This window comes from Plectropomus leopardus, chromosome 16 (genome assembly GCF_008729295.1).
Source record: "Plectropomus leopardus isolate mb chromosome 16, YSFRI_Pleo_2.0, whole genome shotgun sequence".
Taxonomy (NCBI): domain Eukaryota; kingdom Metazoa; phylum Chordata; class Actinopteri; order Perciformes; family Serranidae; genus Plectropomus; species Plectropomus leopardus.
The window spans coordinates 21,891,398-21,914,873 of NC_056478.1; the positions used below are offsets into that span (position 1 = coordinate 21,891,398).

The 23,476-nt window shown below is 37.4% G+C and overlaps 1 protein-coding gene across 1 annotated transcript in view; it reads left to right on the top strand.

Annotated features, from left to right (window-relative positions):
- Positions 1-21,984, top strand: part of tbc1d32 (TBC1 domain family, member 32) — an 86,065-nt gene extending 64,081 nt beyond the window's left edge. Inside the window, exons 31-34 of the mRNA XM_042503384.1 lie at positions 1,818-1,972; positions 3,280-3,420; positions 13,314-13,502; positions 20,740-21,984. Coding sequence (XP_042359318.1) covers positions 1,818-1,972; positions 3,280-3,420; positions 13,314-13,502; positions 20,740-20,859 — 605 coding nt within the window. The 3' untranslated portion in view covers positions 20,860-21,984. The remainder of the gene's footprint in view (positions 1-1,817; positions 1,973-3,279; positions 3,421-13,313; positions 13,503-20,739) is intronic.
- Positions 21,985-23,476: the final 1,492 nt, after the last annotated feature.

Genomic DNA, 23,476 nt, shown 5'->3' on the forward strand with positions numbered 1-23,476 from the left:
TGGCACCCAATAATGTAGTAATTTCTTAAAAATTTAATTATGCCTGAAAATGTAATAAAATTTGCACTTGGTCAAAAATGTAACAAAATCTTATAATATTATACAGTGTCCCGACTGATATTTTAATTTTTTTTGTATCAATAATGTAATACCTTAGTCGTTTCAAATTTGATTTGAAACTCTTTTTTAACACTGAAATGTCATAAGACCAGCAAGGCAAAGGAGACACTTCATTCAATAATAATCACTGCTGGCTCAGATGATGAAAGAAAATTTCATAGGGATTGAATTGCCTTGAATTTGCCTAAATAGCTTGCTTGTGTAATATTGGCCATCTTTTGCATATTTTGTCATCTTCTGGTGTCTTCTGGCGTCTAATCTCATACCCACTGTGGTCTAGCAGACAATCCCTTCACAACGACTAATCAGCATGGTTAATTTCCCACTGTTGGGGATTTTAGTTTAATGCATCTTCGCTCGATAACAAAGATACATTAAACTGCCATATTCTGTTATTTTCATATCATACATAAAGCCTAGGGTTGAAACATGAACTCAAATGTCAAACATGAACTCAAGCATAAAGAGTAAATGCTACAGAGCCCAAATAAAACACTCAAGAAGCCTTCAAGTTAGAAACCTAAGAGTCTTATAGTGTTGCGACCCTTGTGTTTTGAATCATGTTAGTTTTTGTTCTCCTCATGGCTGGCATAATGTGCCGCTCACAATGCAGAGCTGCCATGTGGGAGACTTTGTAGTAAATTAATCATTTTGGCTGAATTTCTCACAGGATTCACACTTGATTCCTTGTTCACCAAAATTACAAAAAAACACATTTTCCTACTTACCACCAGCCACGCAGATAGACCCAGAATGAGTCTGTTTCTCATCTCATAAATTCACAAAATAACACTGCCCACAGAGAATTGGATCTTAGCTGTCTTAACTGTAGGAGGCTGTTTTTTCTGCGATGAGATAATGGTCTGGTGTATCAGGGTTAATTGACTGTCAAAGCAGTTCTCGCTCTGTGGTTGACACTCCATGGTGTCAGTTGACAGTAAAGTGGTATTAGCTTAACGCTTTATTTAACACAACATAAGGACTCAGTTTCTCGTGACACCTTAACGGGATCTTTACAAATCCTTTTAGATAAACAAAGTCAATGAATTTCAGCTTTTAATTGTATTTGTATTACTAAATATGTGGTTTGAATTAATTCCACACCACCTGCTGTTGCCAGAAAATGTCTGTCAAGTCAAATTAGCCAGGTCTTTTTTTTCCTCAGCTGCGCTGATGTACAGCTCTGTGGCTCATAATCGGTAATAAAAACACGTGCAACGTAGTACATTCTCTTTATTAAAGGTCCAGTGTGTAGGATTTAGGGGGATGCATCAAAGTCCGAGTTTGTCGTGTGCACCTGATAGGTTACATCCATACCAGGTGGACGCGGCAGGGGCCATTTGGGCATTTAACAGTATATAGTAACACTGCGCCCAGTTCTGCCCTGCTACGTTCTCACTCGACCAGTGGCATTTCATGCATATGTGAAAGCACCAAAATCACAGAGGAGAGGCCACTACATGCCACTGCAGCCCCCTAGATATAACATACTGGACCTTTAAAAGTCTTGCTATTTAAATGTGTGTCTCGTTTGAAGGTAAGATAAACTGTATGTGTCCACAGTTTACATGTATCTGTCCCATTTTTTTCTGTGGACTACTTTCATGTTGCAAAACTAATCTAAGCAGCTCTGTTTGTTGTCATAGATCTTTGTGCCTTTCCCACCAGTCCTTTGGCTCTTTAACTCTGCCCCCCAGTCATTCTGCAGGATGGTTATCCAGGCCACGACTGGCTGGCATCTACAGTGTTCCTCATCATGGCTGGGGACATGGATAGGTCTCTAAGTTTGCTTCTCAACCTGTCCAGTTTGCTTACTTCTGCATTCATCTGGCCAGCAAGGATACATTCCTCTGTGAGTATAACGACTTGCAAACACAATGGCACTACAGTGTATTCAGTTGTATAATAGCTAGGATTTGAATGTGCAGTAATTTAGTACTTTAAAAGCATAAATGGGAGCAAACCTGACATTTAAAAGATACTATTTCTTCTCAGTCATGCATCATCCTACAGAGCATTCATCAGCTTTAATGTATTGTCGCTATCTTGGTTTGCAAAGACTTCAGTTGTGGTGCTGCTGCTCAGGAGACAGTTTGAGATTGCTTTTAAAGAGAAAAAAAATATATAAACGGGGGCTAAAAAGTGGTCATGTAAGTGCTAGATGAGTATAGTAAAATCCTCTCTTTCTAGGCTGAAACAGCTTTTTACATGTGTATGTTAGGTGTCATTAAGAGATGTTCATGTGACAATTTTCATCTGTGATGGATTTTGGGTTAACATGTCCATATTAAACCTGCCTCCCAATTGGTAACAGCTATGAAATTTGTCTCATTTAATCCCACCTTTTTAATCCACAGCACGTCAGGAGTCACAGCAAAGAATACATGAATAAATGAAGATGATGATGAATCCTAACATTTTTCATATAATGACTTTCAGTTTGGCTCCTCATATTTCAGCATGGTGAAAAACAAACTGGATGTTTTTTTACTCAACTTAAAAAAGAATACTAAGAGGAAGACAGCTGAAAGAGATAAATGAGGGGAAAGAGGGGAAATAAAAGAGTAAAAGAAATTCAAGTTAGGGGAAGAAGTCTAAAAAGAAGTCTGGTTTCAATCATTGAAAATTGCAAGGAAGAACTGAGGCGCTGCGATAAAGCTTTTGCTGTCATTATTCCAGCCTCTGTCATCTTGTTGACTCTCGTCAAAGTCAATACAGCTCAATTGGACTCGTCTGAAAGTGTGTTATGTGGGTGTGGACGTAGATGTAGACGGTGAATTTCTGCACACGGCAGTTAGACTCCAACTACTCAACATGGTCGATTTTGTCAATATCACAGTAAACCGAAAGGGCAGAAATAATTAAGAGGCAGCAACAGCAAGCTTCGCAGGGAATGTGAGCAAAGAACACAGTTAACACACACATATGCTTGTATGTGAGCACAAAGCAGCATGCTGTTTCAATTTCAATTTAAAAGCTACTGAAAGTATTCAAGGTTGTTTTTATCTCTGTATCAGCTCTAAATACAAAACACGGAGCTTGCTATTGATGTTGCTGCTGTTTTTTGTTTGAATATCCACCAGTAATGCAAGCAAAATTGGGCATTATTTACAGAAATAATGCTCCACATTAACTCCAAGCTTGTGTTTGCCGTGACAGGTCCATGTTCCTGTGGTAGTAGCCGAATCTGCGATTCCTCCTGTTTACTGGTGTACAGCTCATTACGTGGAGATGCTGCTAAAAGCTGAAGTTCCTCTGGTTCACTCAGCCTTCAGGATATCTGGTTTCACCCCATCACAGGTATGATCCACAGAGACAAGAGGTTCACTTAAAGCCAACTGGTGCAAAATTTACTCAAGATTTAGATTCAACTAGTCAGTGACACTTCTAAAAATCTTCTGTTGATGAAGTTTGAGTCTCTGTTTGTAGCGCTCTGTCTTTGTTGGGTTTGAAAATGGTCGGTAAATTTACAGAAACTTTTCAAGGGGAGTTAATCTTAGGAATTTTGGAAATTTTGCACAATTTCATCATGAAACAACCTTTAAATAGTGGACTTCTTAAGAGGGAAATATACGTGAAGAAAACATTTAATAGAATTGTAACATGCACTGCATTCAGTAGTGCACTCTTCCATTACATGTACAGATGAGTTGCCAGCATCTCATTAAACAGAAATTCAGTTTGGATGGTGAAGGTGAGGTATCAGAGTTTGGCATTGAGGAAGACCATGGAGAGGATATGGTTATCTTGCACTGCAGCTGGATTCTCGCAAGATGCGAAATCACCCAAGAATCACAGAGATCACACAAAAATCCATCTTGTCAAGCGTCAAGTATTGCGTTTTGGCACCACCAGTGCACCAATCAGTGTGAGGAGCGACTAACAGCCACACAGGCATTGTTTAGTTGTGTGTGATGACACAGAGAGGCGACTGCTTGTTCAAAACAACAGTGGCACCTCTAAAGAGGTTAGATGCTGCAATCGCATCAGTTATACCAGAAAGTATTTCTTCATTAAAAGAAGAACAGAGCACAGCACTGAAGGCTTTTCTTGATGAAAAATATGTTTTTGCTCTTCTTCTGCCTGGCTTTGGAAGGTTTGATTTCCAGACTGACTCAGCCTGTGATAGATGTTGATAGACAAATAATAACGATAAGAATGCCTTTTTGTATAACAGTTTTCTACAAAACAATGTGTTTTACATAAAATAAAACCCAAATGCAACAACAATGACAAAGGAAAAGGGGAAACACTTGAGAGCGCATTGAACCTTTGAATACAAGTCTGTGTGGAAAACTACCGAAAAGACAGGAGTAAAGGATAATACAAGACAAACTGAGGAAAAAAACAAGACCCCTCAGTGATTGTGTATGGAGTGATTTACATGAAAGTGCTTGTTTGTGGAGGAGATTTCCAAGATGAAACAGACTTTGCTATTCTTATTTCCTCAGGTAGCTGTTCCTAAACTACATAGAGAAAGTGTAGTCACCTTTAGCCTGAGCCTGGACTGTAGGGCAGCCAAAAGAGTATCGCCTGAGGTCTAAGGCTGTGTTCTGGCTCATAAAGAGTTAAGAAGTCAATCTAAGTCAATTCTGAATATCACTGGTAGCCAGTGCACTTGTGCAAAATGAAAAAAAGCATGAATTGCCTTCTTTCAATCAGCTTGAAATAAAAATAACTTTTTTTTTATACATTTCTGAGTTGAAGAAAGCAGGACTGCATAACTCTCTTTACTTGCTCATCAGAAGTCACAAAACTGTGAAAATCACTCCAAAGTTTCAGGCCACAGGCTTTTTATTAGATGGTAGGTCACTAAAAGATTTCTTGTATCGAGCTTTCCATATAAGACAATTTAAGTGTTGCTTTCATTTAACTGAAGACAGGTTTGTGACATCCAATACTTAATGTCGTTGAGAGAATTTGACACACTCAAAGGTGCAAGAACCTGCTTGCCGCTTGAATCCAAAACTCTCATTAATTCCAATGGAAAGTCCGACCCTGAATATTGCCCGAACTTTACAGACCCAGTCTTTGTCCATCCAACTTCAGCACGGTGGCTATCATTGTCAGTGCTAGCAGGAAGTTCAGCTCTTCTACCGAATTTATTGCATTTCTAAGCGTCAGTAGTCTTTCTTGGGAATTGCTTGCAGACACTGGAAATGCACAAGAGATGCATATTTTTATTTGGTTAGTATTGATTTATTTTAAAAATATTGATTTTCAGGCTGAGTGAATTGTAATGAAAATAAATTCATAGAAAAACTCTGACTGACTCTGACTGATGAAGCTTTGAAGAGACAGAAGTTTCTGTCTCTCCAGCAGACAATTACTTTAAATCAGATTTCAAATTTTACTTTTCTGTCTTTGTATTATGATTTCAATTTCCCAAACCTCTTAGATCAATATGGACAGCAACACCAAAAGAGTCAGCAGCTTATTTTGTTTTGTCCCCTTTGTTGAATATTTCATTAATGATGTCAGTAAAAGACCCAGAACCAGCTTTAAAGCCTTTATAACTGCACTTGCCCTGTGAATGACTTCCCTTTTTATCCTGCTTTGACTTCACTTGACTTTAAAATACCAAAACGCGGTTTTGACATTGAGTCTTTTCCCTTTTTTTTTTTTTTAAACAGAGCGGTTGAAAAGTTAGATCTTTGCTCCTCAGCACCTGGTTCTTTTGACACAGACTTTCTCTCTCACAAACAACGAGGTAGAAAAAGCTTTTTCACCTTGAATCCTCTTACGTTTGATCCTGTCTGCTGTGTGTCTGCGGTTGACAGTTGAGGCTCACGTAATGTACGGCAGCAGGGGCGCTTATAAGACTTGCCGCATTTGCATCAAAGATCTGAACTCGCCGTCTCCAGGGTGGAGTAAAACGTTAACATTCAGCTCATCTCTTTGCTCTTCAAGGCGATAATGGGCACCTGTTCTTCAGTCAGAAATGGAAATATCTATTTCAAAAGTTTGAGCTTTGAAAACCTGACAAAGCAGCAGCAGCAAATGAAGCATTATACACCTCTAACATTCATACAGTAGAGGTTGTGTGAATGTGTATGAATGTGTGTGGACGCAGGCCGCTGTCAAAAATCCTTCTAGAGAATGTGGAATTATTTGAAACAGTCAGACTGCCTCAAGAAGAGGAGTGTGTGTGTGTGTGTGTGTGTGTGTATGTGTGTGTGTGCGTGTGTGTGTGTGTGTGTGACAGGGAGATACTTTTAAACAGTAATTGTAATGTGAGCAGTGAACTGTAGTTGGTAAAAGATAAATATGCTTTTGCGGTTCATTTGTCCTAAAAAAGAAACAATGTGTGTCCTACATTGTAATAAGAGCCAGACGGATTTAGATATTCTGAATATCACTTTAATGTGATTGCAGTTCATGAGGTAGGTTTTATCTAGTTACAGTTAAAATCCACCCACTTTATTCAGTTTACAGCTGCAGAGAACAGTTATTTTTTATTATAGATTAATCTGCTGATTCTGTTATAATCTTGTCATCGCAGTTCCACAGTGTCCAAGATGACGTTTTTAGGTCTTGCTTTGTCTGACCAAATGTCCAAAACCCATATGCAAGTAATAATGATATATTATAGAGAAAAGACTGAGAATCACACCACGAAGACTTAAAACAGCAATATCTTGCCCGAAGATTTTCCTTTTTTCTTTTGTCTATTCTCAATATGAAAATATAGTGTAGCTTTAAATAGCAATAAATCATAAAATGGGGCTTGGTAAACAGTAAATATAAAGACATGAATATGATATGAACATGTTTTTCAGTATCAATTTATGTTGCAATAAGTCAAATCAAATAAGCAAAGAAGTGCATTTAGTAGTATGCAGATGGTGGTCATCCTAAGCAATTCTGTTTCATTTGATGTGGCACATTGCACAGAGCAGATTCAGTTTTTCTGCTCACAGGCACTGTATGTGAAGTCTAGATACAATTCAATTATGAGGATTTATGCATTTTTAAAAACTAAAACTGGTTTCAATCTTTGATCCACGACAGCACAACAGTGTAGGAATAACATCAATAAACACAATTAAAACAGACCTAAAAAAAGAAACCATGCTACAAAACCTACTTAGTTATGAGCACAAATATCAAGGAGAGAACATAAAAATCTAGAAATTAGACAGGCAACACGTTCCACTTCTAAAATGCTCCCGATGGGGTATGATGCTGTGCAGTAGACAAAACAGAACCAGGTCGCGGCTGGACTGAGGTGAAGCTTTTGTACAGTCATGATGGCGACGACGGTAGCAAAAAAAAACACCCAGAGATTTATGCATCTAGTGTAGTGCCTAACTTTAGTAGGTCATACTATACTGATAAAATTAATCTGTAGACGTTCCAGTTCAAAATGAGACCAAACTTTTCTGTGCATGTCAGTTTTCCAGCCATGACAAAAGTCAAAATATGTCCTGCAACAGACGTTAGTGTGGAGTGTGGAGTCAGCAGTCAGTGACGGTATAAAACAGTATAGTATAGTAATAAAACAGGTTTTTCACCAACTGTGAATCATTGCAAAGAGAGGTCGTTCAGCATACAGTCATGCATGTGCACAAAAAATACGAGGCTGATTGGTTCAGTAGTTTATGATATGAGCTGCAGACAAACGGATATACATGCACACACACGCACACGCACAAACACACACACACACACACACACACACACACACACACACACACACACACACACACACACCCCTCCGAACTAATGTCTTGCAGAGATACATATATATTATCAATTCAATATTCAGTGCAAAGAAATGTGCTCTGTTGTTATAAGCAAAACAAAAATGTTAATGTTTTGATAGATTTTGATTTCTCTTTGCTATGAATCATAACTTTGAATGAAAAAAATCTCAAAACAGCAGCATTATATGATCATATCACATGAGATTAAACTGAACGCCCAAAAACAGTGACACCCAATTATCACTCATCACTGCTTTTCTACACACAGAATATCTCTGTGAGCCCGGGCGATGTGGCCTGTGCTGCTTGAGTAATAATAACTCTGAAAGCCTGGTAATGGCAGAAGAAAAAATGGAATAAAGAATTCTGAAAAAATAAAGTCACGTTCACCTTTGGACCCACAACACTAACAACTGAAGAAAGCACATTTTGCACGTTTAGAAAAAGAGCTGCTCTTGGAAGGACCTTGGAGGGATTTATAGTCACAGAAAGCACTCTATGTGTACTTGTTTTTCTGCCCCAGGGTTTAAAAAAAACAAAGGGCGGCATGGATCCAGTCATTCCCTGTTTTTATTACAACACACAAATTAGGATGTCAGTATTTTCATGAGAGTGTAGCTGAGGAGGGGGCGATGATAATCTAATATGTTTATGGAGCGTAAGTGGAGCTTGTTTGTATGCTTGAGCAGACTTGTGTCGTTAGTGAACACAGTGGCTAATTATTGGCACGACAATTATGAAATGCAGTGAGTGCACTGTTTGTTGTCTGTTTGTTAAAACCGGGGTGTGAAGCTCTGTCAAACTCAAAACTACTCATTGTAGTCAAATCCTAATGAGGAGGAGCAGAGATCAACCAATCACAACACATTTATTAAATAATGCTCCCCTGTGAGGCTTTACACTTACAGTACATTTCCAGCTATCTGCCCGCTGGTTTTTAGTTTTATTTTTTATAAACCATTCCACTGGCACGGCTCTGGCCATGTCAGTAATGTCATGTCAGTACTCCTCTTTGTTTCAGACCAAAATATCTCAACAGCTATTTGACTGAATGTAATGACATTTTATACAGACATTCATGTTCCCCAGAGATGAATCCTACTGACCTTTGTGGTACTCTGACTTTACCTGTAGTGCCACCATGTGGTTTACATATGTGGCTTTTAGTGAAATGTCTGAACAACTATTAAATTAATTGTCATATTTGGTACACAAATTCATCGGGATGAATTGTAATATTTTCTGTGATCCTTTACATGTGATACTTTTCATCTACCAAACACCTGCAAACTAATGAGGTTGTAATTAATACTGTTAATTAGCAAATCTGGCATCCTAACACACTCAATGAAGACTGTGAACCCAGCAAACATTATACCTGCTTAGCCAACATGTAAACTGAGTCCTTTTTTCCAAATGCCTTTTTTTCAAACGTCAACCAAAAAAAAAACCGTTATGTACAAAAACCTTACAGACAAATTTGCAATACGAGACCCATTGCACCCCTGCTTCTCTCCACTGGAAGTACCTTCCCTGGCTGCAGGCACTCTCTTCCTGCGTCCTGCATGAAAGGACTGGGCTGTCCTCCTGTCTGTCCTCACACCGTCTCTCCCTCTGTCTGTAAGCGGTCCTCATTCACCTGCTAGTCATCATTGTCCACCTGAATATCACTATCTGACCTGTTAAAAATGAGCCATCTGAAGTATGAAAGGATACTGTGCTCTCCGCTCCTCTCTCTTATCACTGATGTTTCCGTCTGCCACATTTTCTTTACTGCGCCTTGGTCAAACAACATTCAAGCTTTTTACAGATGCAGAAATACAGAAAATCGATCCTGATCTGAAAACTTAAATGATGGACAAAAAGTCTCGAAAGTTTTGGAGTTAGAGTGTAAATATGATTGACGCAACATGAGGTTGTGTTTATTTTTACACGTACAACAATTTCAGATGAAAAAAATGGACTCATTTACCCATATACTAGCTCGCTTGGATTGTTGGCTGTGCGCGTCCTAAAACCTACGTGTATGCAAGTTGCAAGATGCATAGCAACATTGTGAGAAACATACTCACCATTGTTGCAATGTGCTCAATTTAGGGGCCTTACATACAATCTGTGAGGATGCTGCTGTGACTTTTTCTGCTGTGATCTCAGAATTAACAATATGGTAACCTCCTTGAGTGTAATATAGTGGAATCCTGTAGTAACACTCATAGTACATCGGCCAATACGTGAATAGTTCTGTTAATGATGCACGCTAAAAACGCAGGTACATCTCTGGACTAAGAGGGTGCATATTAGTGTGTTGACATTAGACTTTCACTCAGGGTTGGAGAAACAGGTTAGAGGTTAAGGTTACAGTACACTTTTTTTTTATTTATATATTTTCCTACAAAAGTCTGCGTATTTTCACAATAATGTGTTTGGTTTCCAGTACTCCACACCTTGCTTGTTGTAGCAACAACTGCCTCTATGGCTGACTGGCAATCAGCTCTGTCCACTTTATATATTTAAGTTGTGATATAATGTGTCAGGATGACCTCTTAAAATGGTTCCAAATTTCATCACATCAAAACACTGTTGAAACGGCTTAATGCTCTAGCACTTCAGTAACTCTAATGAAAAAAAGCACCCTAGGACTTGATATTTCTCGTCTTTCAAAACATACATCTTTAAAACTAATTCTTAAAACTTAAAATGTTTGCACAAACTAGAAATCCGGGTTACAAGCAGACTTCTGTATGACTGATTTGATATTAAACGCAGTTGTATACATTTATTGACTTATGGTTAATGTTCAGTTTGACAAGTCACACTGTGATTGAGTAAAGAGAACCAGAAAATCTAAACTGCTCTTGATAAAAGTCCTAGATTTAGCTTTACATCTGTAGTATTTTGTGTTCTTTTTAACTGTGGACAGGTGGGAACCACTCGTTGAGCCACTGCATTAATATCTCTGAGCGCAACTCCGTCATCAGCTGGAGAAATTACACATTAGCATGCATCTCCTTGTCTCCTGTCCCCTAATCCCATCTCAATATTCAACACTGCAGTGAGTTATTATTTTTCACCCTCAAAGCAAACATGTTTCCAGAAAGATTCATTTAGAAAAGTTGGTAACGCTGAGTCAGCAAGTGAAGTTAATATACACTCCAGACATAATGAACAGAGCAGAGCATGATCATACAGCTGTGTGCGTGCGGGTAATTAAACCACACTTTTAGGAGGCAGGCTGATTAAAAGAAAATTGGTCCTTTTTCCTGATCATATAAATGTGAAGATAAATGGGCACAATATACATGGGCACCATTTTATTTAATACATACTTAAATCATGGGAACAACACTTCCTAAAGGCATTGTATAACTGAGCCATTTATGGTTTTTTTAGGTCATCTATAGATTATACAAGTTAAAAACCCATTAGAACATTTTTTTTTGCATATAGGTTTCACATTTAGGTTGATTTTAATTGAAAGATAATATCAAACAGATTTTTTTTTATTTTGAATTTGTGGCTGTTGCCAGTTTCCCTGCACTGATTGTCTTTACAGTGGGTAAAAAAACTGTTTTGAAGACTTTGTCAGACCTATAATCCCCTTTTTAGACTCTAACTTTGTTTCAAACCATTCTCTTTATTTCTGTCACAGAAGACTCCTTTGCTCATAAACAGCTGTATTTTTTAATTTTTCTATTACTACTGACACTGTTCAGTTTTTTATGTTTTTGACCTGAGGCTACATGGTGTGAAATTCTTGCTCTTACACTTTTTAACATGTTTGTAAATTAACAGATCCAAATGGTATCTGTGTCCACAGCCTTGCGACAAAATGTGCAGATTTTCTTTTTCAAAGTGTACTTAAACGAATATTGTCTTTCACACGACAAGTAAAAGATCATTTTGCTAAATTTTACAGATTTTCAGTCTTGATCAACACTGAAAATAAATGAATTAATGAGTAAATTAATTAATAAATATAGTTTATAAGTTTTGGGGCCATCAATTTTGATAATTATCAGATCTCATGAATGGACACCTCCTCATACACAACAGGAACTCATCAGGCAGAATCCAGCAATTTCAGACAGTTTATGCAGTACCAAGAGTTCAGTGAATCCAACTTAGAGCACTTGTATAAACAAGCGTCACAGTGAAATATACGAAAAGTTTCACACACAATGTACTCACATCACATTTCACGGAATATGAGAGTTATTGAAATAAGCATTATGTCAATCTTCCATTCTTCTTCTTTTCGCGACTGAAATGTTTTCAAATTATCAAAATTCAAATTGTTTATATGAATAATATATTTGTCAGAATAAGGAGCTCTTTTTTTTGGTCATACTGTTTGGTTAATCATGGTAAATTATATGTAAATTAGTAAATGCTGTAGTAAGCCCCCTGCCTACAACCCATAATGAGTCTATGTTCTGGATATTGTTATTATCATAATGCGTGGCAATGTTATTAATGTTGTGTATTATTGCTCTAAATAAAGGACATAATTAAATCTAAGTCTAAAAAAAATCTTATTTGATCATGTGTCTAAAATCAGCTAGAATTGCTTTTGTCTTATTGCTACAAAAATATTACATGTCATTTATTTGACCCTGGAGAAATTCTGTCTTGTTTAAAATACCACAGATCCACATTACTTCCTGTTCTGAAATGCAGGAATCATTTTCAGCTCCTGCTGAGCTTTCTGAATGCCTCTACAAATCAACCTCCATCTTTAATTAGTATACTTTTATTCTAATCTGCTGGCAAAACTCTTAAGACATTGACCATCTCCTGGTCAAAATTTAAAAGTCATGGGTGAAAGCTCTTCAGTGACTTGTATATATTTTAAATGATGTTTAAACGTCTGCTGTTCATCTGCTCTGTTAAGTCTCTGTATCATTATTGTTCTTATTGAGTTGTGGGCTCTTGAAGTAGGATGGTGCCATTCAATTAGACCCTCGTTTGCACTCCTTGGTCTTTTAAAAACTTCCCAGCCTGTTCTTTTTTTTCATTGTTGGTTTTATAATGTACTGGTTTTACGCTCTGGACTGTAATTTTCATGGTTATGTTACATGTAATTATTTGGTTGTTTTGTACAGATTTAAGAAAATGTAAAAACTTAGCACAAATGTAAAGTTATAGGAATAAATTCTTCAGTATGTTATTTTATAGATTAGGTATATTTAAGAGAGCTATAAAGATTGATGAGACTAAAGGGAAAGACATTTCATTCTTGACATATTTGATTTATTATTGGAAGAAGAATAATTGTCTAAGAGATGATTCATTGGTTGTCAGTGGCATCAAGTAGATCATTCATATTATAGTATAATTGGGGTCTTTTCACCTTTGTTAAATGTTAATGACTAAGACCTGAGTTCAGAGCAATTTGTAATATTCTGCTGACAGGTTTATTCTCAGTAATGATGAGACTCAACAACAACATAATCCTGGAAGTCACAACTTTTGTCTGTCTTCTCACAGATGTGCCTCCACTGGTTGACTCAGTGTTTCTGGAACTATCTGGACTGGACAGAAATCTGTCACTACCTTTCCACTTGTGTGGTGATGGGTCCTGACTACCAGGTGTACATGTGCGTGGCCATATTCAAACATCTGCAGCCAGACATCCTGCAGCGCACACAGTCCCAGGAGCTGCAGGTCTTCCTCAAGGTGAGATGGAGCGTCAGTGCTGCGGTATATTTAGCAGCCAGAGCATCCTGTCAAACACTTCAACTTGTGAAGTGGAATTGTGGAATCCAAAACATTTCTGAAGATAGAGCTGCACCCAACTTTTATTTCCATAATCTAATGATATGACATTTATTTATAATGTTTTTCAAAGGATCTTTACACTATACAATGCAGAAAATAAAAAAATAGGAATTCTAATATCACAAAAACCAAGGTGACATCTTCAAAGTCTTATTTTATACATAGACTGTATGAAATAATTGATGTAGCTATCGTGACCTTAACCACTCCCATTTTGAAGCCTTGAGTTTGGGATTTTGGCCATTGCCATCTTGGATTTTTGGGGCCAAAAGTGTCTATATTTGAATAAAAGGGTGGTGCTAATCATATCTGCTAGCTTGGTTAACATGGTGCATTTACAGCTACGGTTAACTCTAATCAGGGTTGCAATAGTATGAGATTTTCACAGTACAATAACACTCGTAGAAGATGTTGTGGTTTTGCGGTATCATGGTGTTACAGAATTCTCATTATTATCAGCCAGAATGAAACTGAAGGAATGATAATGGAAGAGTTAGATTTGACTGAACACATTTTTTTCACTATAACTGAGACTTGAAACCATTTTTTTTAAATGGAAATATGTGTAAAATGTAAGAGTTGTATATTTTTTTCAGTATCATAGATAAGCAAAATTAAACAGTATGATAATTGTCAACTTTTATATCATGGTATACCTTAAAACCGGTACATCGCTACAACCCTAACTGTGTTTATGATAAAGCAAATATTTGCTAGCAAAATTCAAACCAGATGTGCATACCAGCTTGCAGCTTTGTTTTGTCAGAGCAACCAGGATGCTGACTTTACAAATATGTAAATTGGAGACATCTGAAAATTGGAGAAGCTGTAAACAGAGTTTTTAATATTTTTGCTTAGACCCATCACTGAAACAATAAATCAAGTGTCAAAATAGAGTAGCTGATCATTAATTTTCTATCAATCATGTAATTAATAATTCAGCTATACAGAGTGATGCATGAGTCTAAGATACGGTGTTGTCAGTGTCACATAACCTTCAGTACAGTCTTATTTTCCCATGTAGTCTCATATTTGTAGAGTGAGGCAGCTCCTTTTTACAAAGTCTGCATACAGTTCGCTCATGTGCTATAATGCTTAATGAAAAATCAAGGCTTTCTTTGGAAGAAGCACTTCCATATTGTAGTTTAATAAATTAGGAATACTTCATTATTTGGGCACATAAATTGTCTGGATTTAATATAAGAAGTCTTATGCAGTTGCCGCTGTAAGACTTCGACTGAATTGTTGAGCTCCCCTTTTATATTCAGCAGTCATCCATGATTCACTCCCTTAATGAATAAAAAATCTACCTTTAGAATTTGTTCAGAAAACCACCCACTATAGTGTGTTTTGCTGGAAATATATGATGAAAAGAAGCCTGAAAGTGAACATGTTTCATTGAACTAATTCTGCTCTGAGAGTTGGATGAAGGCTGCATTGGAAAGTGGCCCCGAAGATTTCACAAAAGGTCTAATGTTACGGTCTCAGAGATGTCTATCAATATCCAGAGCAACATTAAACACCCGCATTGTGAATGAGGCATGGCCTGACATGAAGTACTCATCGTCATTACTCATTAAGCGTTTCAGTCCGTCTTGTCTCCAGCTGATAGCTCTGGTGTTAACATCGCCATGAGCCGCCGCTGACAGTTTTTGTGAATAAAAGATCAGTTATAGAGGCTTTATCTGAGGAAACTCTTCTAATGAGCTGTAGCATCAGATAGTGCTGCAAGAGGCAGCTTTGAGACAGAGCGTGTGTTTGTGAGTCTTGATGTTTGTGTGTGTGTGTCTGTGTGTGTGCGTGTGTGTGTGAGAGAGAGAGACACACACAATCCTCGTCCTGGGCTGAACTGTTGAAAGTTTTAGACATGCCGATTTGCGGCCTTATCTTTCCTCCTCTCCTCTGTCTCTTTCTGTGGGAACAATGTGAAGGAATTATTTTACTCAGACAGATGTGGTATTAGAGGATTTTTTTTAAATATTCACACACACAGACACACACACACACCCACACACACACACTTGCACTCCACTACACTTATCCTGACTCATGAGGGGGTATATCTATATTTCATCTAAATTAAAATTTGAAAAGGCAAATGACTTGTTACAATCGTTGTGAGTCTAGCCAGAGCTTAACTGCCGTGGAGCTGAAGTGGTGAGAGGAAAAGCAGACAGAAAGACACAAAGGTTATATGTCTGTCACTAAGTCGGAGGCTACATCACACCACAGAAAGAAAGCTTTAGTTTTGTTGTACAGCATTCAGGGTGAAGTTGCCCATCACCACATGTATGAAGCTTTCAATCTGTAGATATATGATGAGGGTTTATGAGGATACCTTACTTACTTTTGTGTCCTTTTTCTGATGTTTGTCAGATAGTTTCTGATGCACAGGAATTATAATTTACTCCAATTCAACTATAAAACTCCCCCTTCCCCTCCCCCAAAATGTGTTTTTCTTCTGTTTATGTTCCCTAAATCTTCTGACCGTGACTATGCTGAGTGTTATCTGTAAAGTTTGTCATTAGAGAAGTGTCTCTACTTTCCACTACTGAAGGGAGTGATGTCTGTGCACTTTGCTAGCATCTGAGATTTAAATACTGAATACTGAATCTAAATACCTGAGCATGCTAGATTAGGAGCATCACTAATATGAAAGTCAATCATTGGCCAATACTGGGAACATGTGGAAACAGTCTTTGACACAATGATCACAAAGAAACTTAAAACCTGCAGCGATGAGCAGATCTATCACTAGTGAAAGTTCTGACAAAAGAAGGGTTTGTTTATTGGTTTTTGCAAGCCACCAAGATACATTATATTGGAGAGAAGTGATACATTTTTACAACCAATATAACCAAAACTCAACAACTCACATCTAAAAAGTCTAGATCTATAAATAGCACTACAGGTAAGAGCAAAAACATATGTATTTTTGATTATGGGGGTAAACTGTCCCTTCAAACATCTTTGCTTCTTCAGTTGGATAAAATCGTAAAAACTATAAAATTGAAAAATGAGATGAACAAAATGTTGATATTAAAATTTGAAGAACACCTTCATTTGAATTTTATGTTTTGTGCCATTCCCACAATGTCCTGCAAGTCAATATTTTTTGTCAAAGCAATAGCTTTTATAATATGTAAAAATCCAGTTATCCATTTACCTAACTGTATAACAAAAAATAATTTTAAGAAATGGAAGAACTGAGTAAGCCTGCCAATAAGAGGCACTTACTTTAATATGTCATTATTATCTAATAAAACTCTAATAATTTAAGATATATTCCTATTAATTTCATCTTTTATGCAAATCCAGACTCATTGGATATTAATACCACTCATTTGTCATGTGAGGACAGGCTTAAGACAATGTAGAAATCTTTTGTAATTAATGCATTAATTAGCGTACCTAATGATCTCCTAAGTGCTAATGGTTAATGTATCTTGAAGATTATGAGGAACATTAAGCAGCTGGTGTCACCTGTTCAGCATGAAAATGTTCAGCTGAATATCACAGTATACTTTGTGTTAAACTTAAGGGATCCACATTAGTCAGGCTCTAATTCCTACGCACTCGCGTCCTTGCATCTTCCTTTTTTCATCCCACTTAATTCTCCCAGAGAAAATAACAGACCAAAAATACTCCCCCATGTGAGTTCCACTGCTTATCTCTCCTCTCCTTCCCGGGTTTAACTGTGTCAGCAGCCGTTTCCCGGTGCCATAAATGAACAGGCGAAGCAACTTTTAGTTTCGATGTTTCTTTAGGATTAATCTCACTCTGCAAAAATCTTGGCTCAAATAAAAAATCGGACACATGGGAGACTTTTTATACTTACTGTAGTGTAGCGCTGTTAAGGTTTGACAAGAAGAATAACAGCGGCACGTTAACCATCCGGCTGGATGTACAAGACTTCCACACAAACAAAATATGGATTAAATAGACTTAGAGTTATGTAGCTGCTACTGCTGACAATAAACCTACATGTTATCAAGATCAGTATATCAAGTGCAGAAAGTTACCATATAATTACACAGAGATTTTCTCTTATACAGTGTGTTTTATGTAGTGATATATGGCTTCCTGGAATAATTACAGGAGCCGAGTCCTCTATCAGACTGAAAACTCGTTTCTTCCTGAGGTTTCTTACGACCCTCTGCGTGATCACCCCTCTGTAGTTATTAGATTTGCTCCTATTAAATAATAAATATCTCCATTTGATCTAAATCATTTTCTTCTTTTTGCGCTTCACTCCTTTATGGTTTTTCTTCACACATGATACTACCTTGTCAAGGACACCAAGATCCTGAAATCTTTGTTTATCTCAGGTGGTGTGTGTGAGATGAATTCCAGGGTAATATAGGAAAAAGCTAAATTTGGGGGCACAAAATTGTATCATGTCTGATTTTTCTCCAGTTTTTGCTTTTTTGTTACGTGCTGTATAGTTTTACCTCTTCAGGGCTCTAACATTTTTTCAAACTAATAGTAAAAACATGCAAAAGCACTCTTTGGTTGAACTGCTTACAACTCAGACAACTGTCCTTCAACAATAATCATAAGTGGGTCATTAGTCATGATTTTTTGTAATCTCAAAAGAAAAAGGACTTGAGACCATAGATCTCTAAGGCACTTTAGCTTTATTACACTGTCTAGCTAAATGGTGGCCAACCTTTTTGACTCATGTCTTCTTATAACACAGCAAAAGTTTACAGTTTACCTGTCAAATAACTAAACTTAACGCTGTATTTTGTGTATACAAACACTGTAGCAACATGCCCACAGAAAGAAGTAGGACATAACTGTGTGTACGACTGTTTTAATGAGACACAAATAAGTGTACATTACTATAGCTATCTCTACTGTTGAGGCACGGAGCAGCCATTTTGAATTTTCAGATTGGGCATTGGTGGGGTTCCTCCAAATTTCCTAATAGGAAGTCCAACTTAAGGGGGCATTTCAATTCAAATTTTTGGCACCTCTGTTCCTAATGGGTCACAGCATTTAGCACAGAAGTGCAAAGCAATAAATGCTAACTACAGCATGCTAACATGCAAACACCACAAAAACCATAGGATTTATCCTCTGGGAACCATGAATGTCTGTTCCAAATCTCATGTCAGTCCATAGATGTTGAGATATTGTACTAAAAAACTTATGTGTGGACCTGCTGGTGGAGCAAGAGGAGAAGTCAAGATGTCCAAAGTCATGGTTAGGTTAGGTTTCATCCCCTAAAGATTATAACTGTCTTAATAAAATTTCATTTCATTTTTTTATTTTTGTCTGAACCAAAATGGACTGAGACAGACTGAGATATCCATCTAGCATATTTTTAGGGACAGCAGAAAAGTTAGAGAAAAATAATAAAAAAAATTTGTGTAAAGGAATAAGCTTTAGATTATCTCCCATCCTGTTGTAAAGTTGTGACCACTCAGATATTTTTTGGGGATCACTTGCAGTGTCCTGACTTCACAGGTGTGGGCTTATTGCAGGACAGGAAATGCTAACTTTTATGATGTGTGAATGTTATGACAATGGGGAAATCAAGTATCAGGATGAGTCTCCAACCTTAAATTGCACTCTCAGTAGTGTCTGTGTTGTCATCCTTGTCAGCATTACTTACCTGCAAAAATAAAACCATAATTAGATTCTGGTGAAAGAAAATTAGAGTACTGACAAGTTGCAGAAGTCATTAAAGTGTGGAAGTTTTTTTCTTTTAAAAGGCCTTGGCCTGGATTCTGACAGAGGGGGAATCATGGTGTTTGTTGTGTGTTGTTATTCTGAATGTGCTGCGTCCTCTGGGAGTGGCGTTTCTCAGGCTGCTAATTGTTGATGCCACTCACAACATAATGCACAGCAGGTCACAGTTATTTGCTCTGCTGCAGTTTTTGCATTGCCTATGAGGTTGGCTGTTGTCATCGCAGATGCATACTGTAGCTTAGGCAGCAATTATGGCAGCCATAATTAAAATCCTGACTGAACAAATGAGCCAAATAAAATGTTATTTTGTTTGGTCTGATTATTGTCTCTCAGACAGTTAAGATAGCGCTGCATGTTAAGACACGTCTTGTTTTGTGTTCGAGATGCTAGTACTTATTATTGTTTTGCTTCTCAGACACGTAAAACCTCATTACCTGAACGCTAAGCGAGGATGATGTTTACTGGCGCAATGCAGCATTCGATTCCCAGAGATTTAATTTGATTTCCTGTGACTTTGAAATAAATTGAATGCAAAGCATTTTAATGAAAAGATTATGTCGAATTATTCACACCTCACCTCCTAACAAAGTGACTGATAATAAAGTAACCCACCTTGTGCCTCAATACCAAACCATTATCTGTCTGCATACGTCTATCTTTGTATCACTGACACTATAAGATAATTCAAATGCACTCAATGTAGGAAATCATAACTTTTTAAAAAAAAAAATCACTGTAATTGACATCTGTTTTGTAAGCAGGACTTTGGGAACTTCTATTGTAACCTGGTGTACTGTAAAGTGACGGTTCCCAACGGATCCTTTAAGGGAACCCAAGATAAAACTTTTGCTATATGTGTTGTACAAATTGTTTAAATTTTGCTCTTTTCTTTTAAAATACTGATGCTATTATCCCTTTTGGCATCCTCAAAAAATGCTTCAAATGAAACAAGCCATAAGTATAAATCATTCTTTAGCTGAAATGATGTGTCCATATGAAGGCTTTATTTAAAGGGCTATCCCTGCAAAAGAAGAGTTAAATTACAGCAGCAGAGACTGACTTATCCTGACTTTTTAGGCTTGGTTTTGGTTAAGCTCCACAAAAATGTTGCATCCGAGCAGCATCCCGGCTCTTTGCCTGGTAAATTCCTGTGCCATTTAAACAGACTTTCTGTTACAAACATGTTGTCTCTGGGCTCAAGTCAAGAAAATCCTTATGACATCACTATGATGTCATTAGATTTGTTTTGTCTTTAAATTGTCCAAAGTCACTGACAACATTATTCAGCTGTTTTCAGAGGCTAAGTAGTACTGCTCATTATAAGAATACCAACCTTTATCTTTAAAAAAAAAAAAAAAGAAAGGGGGAAAAAAGGTGGAATGCCCCTTTAATTTGATTTAATTTTTTAACTACAACAATTCTTCATTTTGACCTGCAGGAGGAGCCAATTCAGGGCTTCAAGGTCAGCAACTACCTGGAGCTCATGGAGGGACTGGAGCGCAGCTACAGACACATTGTTCTCACGGACATGGAAACCATCCGTAACCCGGTCGCGTAAGAGCAAGTTGAAAAGTCTCTATGTTACACAAGTTAAAACAGATAGTTTTAAGAGGTTGTTGGACAACTTTTAATCTGCCTTAAAGTCATTGCAGCTTGGTTAAGATTCAGTAAGTACCTGTGTGTATCTTCTGGTGTAATCCCCCTCTGTTTTTATCCCTTAAGAGAAATTCCAACATGGCAAATCTCAAGTATTAAGATGCTTTAATATGTGACAACATTGATGGAAACAGAATTCAGGCCAAAGTACTCCAAAACCTCCAAAGTACTTTTAAAGCACAGACATACAGTATGCATCATAAAGTGTCACATGTTAGATAGCCTTCAGAGCACTAACATTCGAAATGCCTAGAAAGTGTCTTATAGTCACCAAATCACAACAATACTCCAAAAATCTAGAAAGATTCAGACCCCATAGCTCAAGTTTGTGAAATTACAGGATAAGTATAGTGATACTTCATATTTATTTATTGTTAACAAATCAAGGAAAATACCAAAACCAACATTTAATTGATCCTGCTAACTTTCTTCTACTGTAAAGGCTGTCTGTTTATTAAGGTTAATTGATATGTGTTAATCTGAAATTTGTCCCCGACAGACGGACTATTCATGTAATGTATTCTTGTACAACTGTGTGTATGATATTTTACCTTATGTACATAATTCATATGATATCTTACAAATCAGAGCCATGATATCTAACCGATAAGCACCTTTACTGGTTAGGTTAGGTTTAGGAATCCTGGTTGGACAGCATCACTATATGTACATAATGTGCTGCGATGACGTGACTCGACGAGCCACTTTACAAATCTAAAATAACTCAACACACAGGACACAAACATCGGTCTCCTGGGTCAAAGTCCTGTGTTTGTTTGACCTGTTTGCTACTGCAACCACCTCCCTGCATGGACTTTGTTGCTCTTTGTACTACTTGACCTGACCCCTTCCTTTGGTCATGTGATATGAGGAAGGACGGCCTTTAGTGCATAGGTCACATGATCACAGTCCTCTGGCTCACGATTACATGGGTTATATACCATTTTTTTCATAGGTGTAAGTATGAGCAGTGAATGAGCTTTTACTATTTAATACTGTTTGAGTACCAATTTTTAAAAACTTTTTTGTGCAGCTGTTTCAGGTAATTACTGAACTTTTTTTTTTTTTTTTTTTAAAGAAAGCTTTTATTCTCAACATGTTTTTAAAGATTTATGTCCTTGATACAAATGGGCTTTGGGCTGACAGAAAAGGCAATGAACACAATGTTGGTGTTGATCTTTTCGTTGGATTTGCTGACGATAAGAAAATTACAGAATACCAGCAGCGTTACCCTTTAATGGAGTCACAAGGTGAAGAATACATCATTTCGTGCTACAATAGAAAAGATTAGGAATAATTTACCATAATTTTACTGTAAGGAGTTGTACAGTACATTATATCACTGTAAATACTGTAGGTGATAAATATGAACAGCTGTTGTTTGGAAGATCTCGTGTTCTAATCTGTATTTATTTTTCCTATGATGTGAATATCTAATATCTTTTGTATGTGCTCTTGTACTTACTTTATAAAAAAGCAGTCGGTTACAGCTGTGAGGATTTTAACATAGCATCAAAAAAGATGGTATGATGCAATTAATATGAAGTATTTTGTCCGAACAAATGAACAACATTTTGAATGATCTGATGCCTTGGTTTTCTAAAGTATCAGCTTCTCTAGAGGCCAGCAGAGTCTGGCCATCTCATGGTTATGACACACATCATTAATGCCAGGACACGCAACAATGCATCAGAGCCTCTCGTGTTTGTGTACTTATGCAGGTCTTTGTATGAAAGATGCATGAGGTAGGTTCTATCATTGTGATAAACCCTCATTAGTAACCACAGCCTTTTCTCTCCCTGCACCGCCGTCCTGTCGTCCCTCTTCAGACACACTGAGGCCTGAATAATAAATGAGTTCATCACGTCCATCCATCTCTCTCCCACAACAACAGTGTCTACCAGGAGACTGTGCAAGGCATGATAGAGGTGGTGGCTCACAGTGAGAGGAACTGATCAAATGTTTATCATGTAAAAAACGACACTTCACACACAGAATTCCATCACTGACATTTAAGTTACATTGCATCGAATTTAAAGCTGAACTTTAAAGCTGCACTAATGATTTTTTGGCCACTTGGGGGACGAAATCCCTAAAAAGATAAACATCACAAACACATTTGACACAATGCAGCCATGTTAAGTTGTTTGGGTGAACTTGCACTTGATTGTTCACACATACGCGAAATATGGAGCAATGTTAGCATGAATGTGGAGACGTGGTGAGCTGATGAATGTCCAATTCTACAAATACTTTTAGTATTTAGCTCTTTAGCTGCTAAATGTTCCACTGCGGTGAGTTGGATGTGAGGAGATTTAGCTGTAGTTGGTGTGTTTAACTTTAAGCCACACTAGCGTGAGTCTACCACTTTGGTCCAGACTCAATGTTGTATTTATGTGCTCCCTGGACGGAGCTGGGAAATCGTCCTCCCAACTTTAGTGTGTTCGTAATCTTTTAGTCCTAATGTGGAAACAGCATGGGCACTACAAATCGGTTGTTGTATTTTATTGCTCAGGGCG